The sequence below is a fragment of the Merops nubicus genome, unplaced genomic scaffold (genome assembly GCF_000691845.1).
Source record: "Merops nubicus isolate BGI_N331 unplaced genomic scaffold, ASM69184v1 scaffold19267, whole genome shotgun sequence".
In the NCBI taxonomy this organism is placed as follows: Eukaryota; Metazoa; Chordata; class Aves; order Coraciiformes; family Meropidae; genus Merops; species Merops nubicus.
The window spans coordinates 1-10,227 of NW_008621215.1; the positions used below are offsets into that span (position 1 = coordinate 1).

At 46.2% G+C, this 10,227-nt stretch overlaps 1 protein-coding gene across 1 annotated transcript in view; it reads left to right on the plus strand.

Annotated features, from left to right (window-relative positions):
* Positions 1-9,348: 9,348 nt before the first annotated feature.
* ALPK3 (alpha-kinase 3) overlaps positions 9,349-10,227 on the plus strand; it is a gene marked incomplete at its 5' end in the record, with an annotated part of 24,731 nt that continues 23,852 nt past the window's right edge. The window contains 1 exon segment of the mRNA XM_008944399.1: positions 9,349-9,387. Within this exon segment, the coding sequence (XP_008942647.1) occupies positions 9,349-9,387 (39 nt within the window).

Consider the following 10,227-nt stretch of genomic DNA (forward strand, 5'->3'; position numbering starts at 1 on the left):
CTGCTGTCCCCCATGCCCGGCTGGGGCTGTGGGAGCATCGTGCCGCTGGGCCCCAGGATGGGGATGGGGCCAGCGGGAGCTGTTTTGGAGAAGCAAGGGGGACGGGTGGTTTGGAGGTGAAGTGGGAACAGCCTTTCCTCGGCTGGCGGTGGCCCAAAGCCGTAAAGCAAAACCCCAACATGGTGATGTGATGGCCCAGCTGGGAGCAGCATGGCTGCCTGGCCCTTGCCCTCCACACTCATCTTCTCCAGGCTGGAAAACTTTGGGCTCTCCAAAACACCTCACTGGGTGCAGGCCAGCCCCTTGCTTCCCATACACGGGCTCTGGCTTTCTGCCGTTGAGGTGGGGGGTGTCGGTGTCGCGTGTCGCTCTGTAGCACATCCATCAGCTCGCTGAGAAATCCCAACGGATGTGAGCTCCTGCCCATCTCTCCAGCTGAACTTGCTTGCAGGGTACGGTGCTGACCTCCCTGCCCTCAAATCGTTATCGACGCCAGACAGCGAGTGAGGGGCCCACTCTGTGTGTGCCTTATCTTATTGCCCAAAAGGTATTTCTACAATGTAGATATGGGCTGAGCAGCGTTGAGAACGGAATTCCTAGGTCAGAAAATGGCCTCAGGCAGGGGGTCTGTGGTAGGAATAAGGCTTTGTTTGAGCAGGAGAAGGTATGATAAACATGTCGTCAGCTGAGGTTAGCAAATACAAAAATACGAGGCAATGTGCCAGCAAAGGCAAAGGTGTCAGTGATTGTGTTAGTCGTTCAAAATAAAGCCTATAAATTACTTTGAATTCAGTAGGAATGCTTTTCAGTCTGTAAGCTCTTGAAACAAGTGGGCCTCTTCTCTGTTGATGATTCATGAATAATCCATTTCCAGTGTGGCAAGCATTGATGCCTCAAAGAATCAGAGGTTCATAAAAATAAATACAGGATGAAAAGAGATAAAAAAGTGCTGCCTGGAAGTGAGGTGTTGAAACTGGTGTCATGCCAAAGTTAAGTTGCCTTAATTAATTTCCTTTGTACTTGTGTCATAGTGTGAGACCTAATTGCAGTCTGTCTGCATACTGTGGCATCTTTGGTACCAGCAAATGCCCATGCAGTGTCCACAAACGATCTGTGACCTCAGACCATGCCATGCAAAGGAAATCTGTAATCAAGCCCGATGACTCCATTCTGCAGATTACAAACAGCGAGAATCTTTAAGAAATAAGATGTTGAGGTGTTTTGATTGCCTATAGCTTGACTTTTATTCCCCCCTGACTATGTTCAAATTGCAGCTTTAATCTGTTAAGCCACACAGGAGGGTTCACGAGTCCTGTGAGCAATACTTGTGGTGTTCCCAGACAGCTTCCCCAAATCCCTGAAGTTTTCCGTACGGCAGCTGGAGGAAGGCACAGAGCCTTGTTCCCTGCACATCCCTGAGAGTGCCTACAAGTGCTGAAAACTCGAGCCAGGATGTGTGGAAACTGTTGTTGTCTGTGATGCAGGGCTAGGGCTTGAATGAAGTGGGGCTTTTTATCCTGTAATTAAATAATGTATCATAACAATTCTGGGAAGCAAGTGAGGGGAATGGTGTAACAAGAAGACTTTCAGAAAGCAATTATGAGTTTAATTAAATCCAGGAACATCTGGAGAGCTTGCCTGGGAGAACTTGAAAAGCCAGACGAGTGATATGCCTAGCAGCAGATAACATTCAGCGGTTCTCTTTGCAGAACCTGCTTGAATTTGGTGGATTTGGAGCTAACCAAAGTACGGGCCAAGTGATACAGACATAAAATTGCCTTGGGAGGCTGCTGTGGTGATGAGAAAGCAAAAATGGATATTCTGATACAAAGAAAGTGTGGGGTTTTCAGGCTTATCTTTTGCTGTCTTCATATATATTTGTAGAATGTGTATTTGCCCACTCTCTTCACCCATTCTTAAAGCAGTAGAAAGTGTAGTGCCATGGCTGAGGTACTTAACATGGAAATATCCTTATGAGAAGAAACAGAGGTTAGGAACCCCTGCTTCTGGGGTGGCTCAGGAACGTTTCAAGCTCTGTGCATTCATGAACCAGGTAGAGAGTAGTCTGGTTGATCTTGCTTCATCTCCTTACTCCTATAGGAGGAAAGGGATGTTGTGTAAGTTGAAGGATACTAATTTGGACACCGGCATGTGCTTTTTCTGATTTTTAACTTGTACCACTTGTCAGAATTTGTTAGAGGTGGTGCTGCAGGGGCCAGAGGAATAGAGGTGTTGAAAATGGCTGTGGACAGAATATCATCCCTTTATGAAACAGTGTTCAGGATTCTGTGCGCAGCTCTGGGGCCCTCAGTACAGGAGAGACATGGACCCTGTTGGAGTGGGGCCACAGGAGGCCACAGCAATGCTCCAAGGGCTGGAACCCCTCTGCTGTGAGGCCAGGCTGAGAGAATTGAGATAGCTCAGCCTGGAGAAGAGAAGGCTCCAGGGAGACCTTCTGGTGGCCTTTCAGTACTTAAAGGGGCCTGTAGGAAAGATGGGGAGGGACCTGTATCAGGGAGTGTAGTGATAGGACGAGGCGTTATGGTTTCAAACTGAAAAAGGAGAGATTCAGATTAGCTGTAAGGAAAATATTCTTCACCGTGAGGGTGGTGAGACGCTGGAACAAGTTTCCCAGAGAGGTGGTAGATGTCCCCTCCCTGGAAATGCTCAAGACCAGGTCTGATGGGGCTTTGAGCAATCTGGTCTAGGGGAAGGTGTCCCTGCCTGTGGCAGGGAGGTTGGAACTAGATGATCTTTAAGGTCCCTTCCAACCCAAACCATGCTGTGATTCTGCAATATTTATTTTTTTTTTCCCTTGAGAACTAGTCTTTGGGAAGAATATTCTCTGTGAGCAGATAACTCATTGGCAAGAGATTACTGGCTTCCCTGCACCAGTCTTTTAACATAGGTGGTAGCAGGCAGTGTGAGGAGCAACTTATGGTCATGGTGACTTGCTTTCTGCCCTGGCAGCTGACAGGACTTTTTTATTTTAGGGTATGTGCTTTTAAAAAAAAACTCTTACGTTTCAAAGCACTTGACTATAATTACTTCACAAAGTGAGAGGAGAAGCTGTCAGTCCTGTCCAGGGTCTGCCTTAGCTGCATTCATGGGCCACGACTTCAAGACATGTTTTTAGATGTCCTTTTTGTAAGAACTGTCTAGAGTCTGGAGAATGTTTTGCGTAGAGAGAAGCAATTTTATGTAAGAACGTACTCCGAGTCCTAGTTAAACTCCTCTGCTGGAAGCGATCTGCACCTCTCGTCTGATGCAGATGTCTGCTCCTCGGTCTCGTTACAGCATTGCCTCCTTGCTTCATATCTTTCTCCTGTCATAGCTTCATCATATGCAGATATTTATAGAGTATAGTGACATTGCCTCTGATCTTTTCTTGGACGGCTGTCTCTGGTTATGGCAGTTGAGCTCAGGAGAGGGCCTTTGCCACCTGGCTTTTCTGGCTAGAAACCATTCCCAGTCTTGTACCTCCTGCTTTGCACATAGTAAGCAGATGAAGGTAAGAGATCTGTTACTATAATAAAGTGAGCTGAAAAGTCAGGAGTGCTTAGTTCCTGAAAAGCATGTTGAGCTTTCTTTGAGGGAGTTGCCTCTTCAGCTGTGTGCCTGTAGCTTCTTATAGGACCTTGCTCCTGGCAACAAGTGGTGTAACTCTCTCTCAAAAAACCCTGTGGCATCTGAGGGGATTCGGTCCATTTGTCTCATCAGGTGGAAGTGTCCTAAACTCTGAAAGGAGGGATACCCAGCACCCACTGGAAAAACATCGATGGGTTCATCTCCATCGATGGAAGAAGTAGGATCTTTAGGGTAGAGGCATCTTTTTCCTTTTAGTGTAATTACCTGCAGAATGATACCTTGTTTGGATGAGGTCCTTGGCAGCTGTGCACACTGAATCATAATCCCAAGCTGCATTTTTCACACCCGTTTCTAAAGCCTGCTGTCCATATGTCCTAGAAAGCCAAGCAGTGCTGAGTATATAGGCTGATGAGCTGATAACTTAGGCTGGAAGGTCAAGATGTGGAGCTGGGAAAACAGTGTCCTTCAGGAGCACTGTTAAAATACAGAATATACAAGTGTGAGCTTTGCTTTTCTCTGGAAACCTCATAAATGGAGACATTTCCCAGGCCTGGGATCCCAGCTGATTGCGTGGAGGGGAAAGCGTGGTCTCCTCTGAACGAGGCACCTCTTGTGCTACAGCAGAGGCAGTTTCCAGGTGGTGGAATTATAACCTGCTCTGTCCTCACTCTGTTTCAGTGAGGAGAGGAAGGTCTGGGGTGAATGATGCTGTTACCTCAGACTGACTCAGTCTCACACTTCACAGCATTGCCTGGTCCAGGAAGAAGAAGGCAGAAGAGCTGTTACAAACAACTATAATTTCACCTTGCTTTACTTCTTACCCACAGCCACAAAAATCTTCTACACACAATGAATTATCAGGAAAACGTCAACTTTCCTGGGCATCTCTTTGTCCAATATTTGCTTTGCTCTCTTGTGTCCTTTCTCATTCCTTGATTTTTTTTTAACTAGCTACCAGATTAATTTGGACCATAAAGACAGCAATAATTAATTCGGAGTTAAAATACACAGATCTGAGCCATCAGAGTGTTACAGGGGCTGATGCAGGAACGTGGAACTTAATTTATTGTTTTCTACCTTGTCTGTTAATGAAATCTAGTTTTAAATTGTTACATGTGAGTCCATGTTCATCTCAGCTCAAAGTAAATTACCTGCAGAAAAAAAGCCATATTTCTCCAGCTCCAACATCGATTCATTCCGTGACCTTGACAAGCAAAGACTCAATCCACCCATTTTTCCAGTCTGTAAAATAACAATGTATCTTGTACAGCTCCCGAGCACTCGTAGCCGCATTATCGCAGGGTGGCTGATAATTACTGCCATGGTATATGAAACACAAACACACTTGTTCTGTGTATGCATGAAGTGCTTGATAAGAAGTAGGACACATGGCAGAGAAGAAGCCTAACAGATAACCAGATGTACATGAAAGCCTTCTTGTAGGCTTTTAAATGTTGGGAATGGTTTGTTGCTGACAGGTGAGGAGACATTCTGAGTGCCTTGTGTTTGTCTCAAATCATGTTAACCTTGGAGGCAGAGAAGTTCATATGAAATCTTATACTTGGAAGTCTGCATGTGCAAAACATGCCAAATAATGTCACGGGTCAGAGTCTCAGCAAGAGGGAACGTCCGTACGGGATTGCCAGGGCCATCCCTCTGTCCTGCTCCCGGGTTGGAAGGGCTGCCTGATTCTCAGTGGGCTCTTCTGAGGAGCTTTTGTGCAATGCTGTTTCTGTCAAAACATGACGCGGAGGTCTCAGCTTTGCTGTCATTGGCACGTTCCGCTCGTTACTTGCTGCAATGAACAGCTTGTGTGGCTCAATTTTTTTGCTGTGGAGAGCACTGAAATATATTAATGGCTGTTGCAGCTCAAGCAGTTCAAGTCCATGTGAGGATGGAGCCACTGTGAAGCCTATTTCAGGGTCTCCTGAGCTCTTGTTGGCTTCCATAGGAGGACATGAGCTGAAAGGAGAAAGATTTCATTATCTCAAGGAGAAGAAATGCAGAAAGAGGAGAATTTCATGCAGTGATTGCACTGGAGGGTTAGAAAAGGTGTGGGATTTAAAATCTATTTTTTTCAAGCAATTAACTTTTCAGTGCCAGTGGGGTGATGAACCAGCCCAGGCCATCAACTTGAGCAATATTTTTAGTAATTAAAAAAAGTGAATGGTGTTGACAGTTCTGCCTCCTGCCCTGGCAGCAAGACTTAAATTTGGCAAGTGCATGAAAAATGGGTAAGACTGTCTTCACTTCCCAAGAAAATTATGAGTAGTTGGCTAAAACCTTTAAGAGGATGATAAATGTCCAATGGAATTTGAAAGCATCTGGTAAAACAGAATTTAAAGAAGAACTGGGGCTGGTAGAAGGTACATGGTAGGAAGGTATGGTTCTATGGGCCAGTGCGACAGCCGTTAATAACCAAACCTGTTTCACTTCGTAGTTCACAGAATCATACAATCATTCAGGTTGGAAAAGACCTATAAGATCAAGTTCAACCATCAACCCAGCACTATGGTGACCATTAAGCCACGTCACCAAGTGCCACGTCCACATGTTTTTTGGAACCGCTCCGGGGATGATGAATCCACCACTTCCCTGGGCAGCCTGGGCCAACACCTCACCACTCTTTCAGGAAATAAATTCTTCCTAATATCCAATCAAAACCTCCCCTGGCACAACTTAAGTCCATAAGATGCTCAAAGATGCAAGGTGCCTGAGGAGGCTTTCCTCCCACCAATGCTGGACGTGCCTGGGGTGACCTGTCTGAGCTCCTCTTCTCCAGTAGAGAGAACCCAGTACCTTTAGGCCTTGATTCACCCACTTTAGATGTGTTCCTCAGGTCAAGATAAGCATTTACTTTCATCTAGTCACTAATATGGCCCCAAGCTTCCTCGGGGGAGACACATTTGCTGCTGATGCTGCATTTCATTAGGAGCATCCTGTACCGTGTGCACTAACAAGTCTCTGGGGAGCTGAGGACACAGACAGCCCAATCCCAGAGACTATCAGACGAGGATCTCTGTCATGCCTTGCTCTGGAGTCCCACGTTTCCAAGCAGGTAGATGTTTTTAAGAGTCTGAGGTGGTCATCATGCTCTGTGCAGACATGCTGTGAGAGTGATGAAAGTGAAGTGCCAGCTGCCTGCTGGCTGAAGCATTCACAATTTGATCTTACTCTCCCTGGGCTTAATACTCTCGTCTGAAAAGCAAATTTTGCTTCGTTCCTTAGCATATTGAGGTTAAACTTCAGTTAATACGTGGATCTTCATGATAATGGCCTTTTTCTTTTGATAATATCAAGGCTTCTCAAAAGACTCTCGGTGCAATATTCGGTGCTGTGGTTCAGGATGTGCAGTGAATAAAACCCAGGGTTTGTGCTCAATACTGGGGATTAAAAAAAGTACTGATGGTGTTCAGCATTTGATCACACTTATGAGCACAAAGGGTTCGTGGCACAGGAGCTTTTCATTCTGACTCTTGCTATTTGAGTGATTTTCTTTGTGGCCAAGCTGAGACACTTTCCCATATGTCTTATGGAAGAAAGGATGATTAAACTACACTTCTGCCTCTACCAGCATTCTCCAGCATGCATATTAGGATCTTCCCTGCTGGTTCCTTGAGCAACGCCCAAGTCTGTAGTATTCCTGGAGGCTAAAAGGACGTTTCTACATTGCAGTGGTATGCTAAATATTTTGTGGTTCATTTTCTATTGAAAAGCTGGTGGCTGAGACTCTAAGCCCATGACTGGTGTTTCTAGGTAGACAGAGCATGAGGACACAGTGCATGGGTGCTGCTGGCCCCAGGATCACCTGAGGCGGCTGTGCTTGGGAGGGTTGTGGAGAGGAGGAAGCTTGATCCCCCTGGGAGGTCAGGACAGGGTGAGGGCAGCTGGAGGTGCAATTTGAGCTCTGCAAGCTGTTAGGGTGACTGGGCGTGATGAGGACAAGGTGACGTGCTGGTCAGTGAGGCAGGTAATGCAAAAGTGTGTCTTGCAGTGCTGGAAAGGACACGGGGCTCATGCCCTGAGTGGTGATGCTCGACTGGAAAGACAAAGTTCCTCTGTCTGACTTCTCCTATGGGCCAGCTGGATCAGGTGGCTGATCCTCAGCCTGTTCTGGTTGGTGTTTGATTTTTCCAGCTGGATCATGCCTGATCTGCTAATTTTCTGGCTCTGTGAGCAGCAGTTGGCACTGAGGAGGGATCAGGATTGTGCAGCTGGGGGTGGAGAGGGTGAAGCCACTACCTGAAGGGCACGTGCCACCTATGTTTGTTGGATTAAAGCTATTCTTGAGCAGTTGTCTAAAACTTCTTCTGTCTTTGCTTTCCTGATCTGAAGGAAAGGAGTCAGGGAGCTCTTCAGAGTGCTCGGTTTCTTTCCGAATGAAAATGTGCAGTTATTTTTGTATAGTGTCAGGCTTTCAAGCTGAACTACTTTTTCACTTACTATTCACGTGGAGGTTCTGCCTCCACAGACAGAAGTGCTGTGTGGTTGACAGGAGCAGTTTTCAGAGACCCTTTGTTGTCATTTTTAGGGCAAGACTTGAAGTCCTGCAGACTTCCACACAACTGGGACTCACACAGAGCCCAGATGTGGTCATTTGGGTAGGAGATCTGAGGAGCTGCCCCTTTCTTGGTTCTTCATTCTGTCTTCTGTAGCATCATTGTAAAGCACTAAGTTTGGTTGTTCAATGGTGGACTTCAGTGCACAAAGCTGAGAAGGTTTGGTTTGTCAGCAGGTACCAATGTGGGAGTCTGACTCCTTACATCCCAAATGGGCTGTCTACACTGCAGTCATTTCTGAGGCTGCATGGTAAGGTTGTTGCATAGGCATAACTAACATGAATCGCAGTGTGATTGCATCACTGAGCTTATGTGCTGTTGACCAGCTGGTACCCAGTGAGTGTTAGGCTTTTGACTGCCATATGGGTGAGCTCCGGGTGTGAGGAACTGCTCCTCACTTCTCTGGGTCGACACCGGGAAGTTATTTCCTACAGCCTGCAAGGGGCTGCTGCCACAATAAGGCAACGTGGCCTTTTGGCTAGGGCACGAGTCCTTGAAGACACTCCTTTGGGAGAGCTGGTGGCCAATGGTAAGTAGCTCATCTCGGTGTCCTTCATGCAGAACTTGAGTGTTTGTTTGTTTGGGTTTTTTAATTGGTTAACGTTTTAACATGTTCTTGCAGAGAAAGCACAACCTGTAGCTTCTTGTAAAGTCTACTTCTTTTATTTTATTTTAATTTTTTGCCAGACCTTAGTGATTTGGTTGGCAAGCTGGGAAGCGGTGTATAGTGACCAGAGAGTTTTCAGCTTCTCCAAAGAGCTGTCCTTGGAAGCACAGAGGGTGACCAGCTCAGGCCACCTGCTTGCCAGCAGAGAAGTGAGCTTGCCACGGTCTGTACTCTCCCGCCTGCTGTTTAATCGAACGTCTCCCGCGGTGGAGTTGCCTGCTTTGAGCACAACGCTGCGGGTGGTGCATGGAAGGCTCAGGTGCTGCTTCTCAGAAACCTTACTTCTAGAAAAGTCCTTACACTGATTCTCTGCGGTTAACGACCATTTCATTTTTACAGCCTTTGATTTCACTTGACGCTGTGGCTTGCTCGTCCTGGCAGTCAGCCTGAGTAAGGCAGCTGTACCTTCTTTTAATAGGAACTCTGACCTGTGCAAAACGACTCATCATTAATACGTCTCTGTAACGGTTTGTTTTTTTCAGCTCCTTTCCATGCTTCTCTGTCTAATGGTTTTTATGCTGTTTTTTTGCTTAGCTTATCAAGCAGCAGATTCTCTCCCTCCAGTTTAGGAAGGTAAAACTACGTTGCATTAAACTGCTCTGACCAAACACTCTGTTGAATCTGACTGCATATGATTAATCTGTAATGCTTCAGTACTAATTAATTAGTAGAGAGCCCTGAAGTGATCTAACAGCCTTGTTCCGCATGATGGGTCCCTAACACTTGCTTGAACTGCAGACAGCAAAGTGAATGTTCATCGTTATTCCTGTGTTAAAGTGCAAGAAATATTCCTCTTTCTTAGCCAGAGGATGGGTGTTCAGCTACTTCTTGATATTAAAGTGAGACTTCCATACAGAGACTTTAAAAATGAGATGTTCCTGCCCTGAGATTTCCAAAGAGGTAATTTTCGTCTCCTCCTGCCATCCTGTGCTTTATCCTGAAGCCCCTCCTTCATTTGGATTCTGCCCAGAAATGCCCTGGTATGGTTGTAATTTGCCTTTGGAAATCAGTTGGCGATACTGGTTTGTTGCAGAAGCAGGTCGTGGAGGGAAAGACCTCTCCAGAACACCCCTGTAGCTGTGGGATTACTAACCAAAAGGTCAGGAAAAGAAAATCACAATGCCGAGGAATTCACTTTTCAAATCTCCTTTTCCTGCAGACTGCTTTTGTATGGAAATCCCTCTTTAATGTAAAAAGGCTACTGAATTGCTGCTGTCCTCTTCCAATGCCTCAGGGCTTTTTCTGCAACAAAGGCACAGCTTCAGGAAGGCCCGGAGGGAGAAAGAGCGGCTGCCTCTTTGTATCAGATTTCTTGAATGCTCGGAATTACTGGTTTAGAAAGCAATTTGAATTGGACAAGTCTCGTTGCAGCTGCAGTGAGTCAGCTGAGAGCCCCACAGTGCTGCAGTCTCT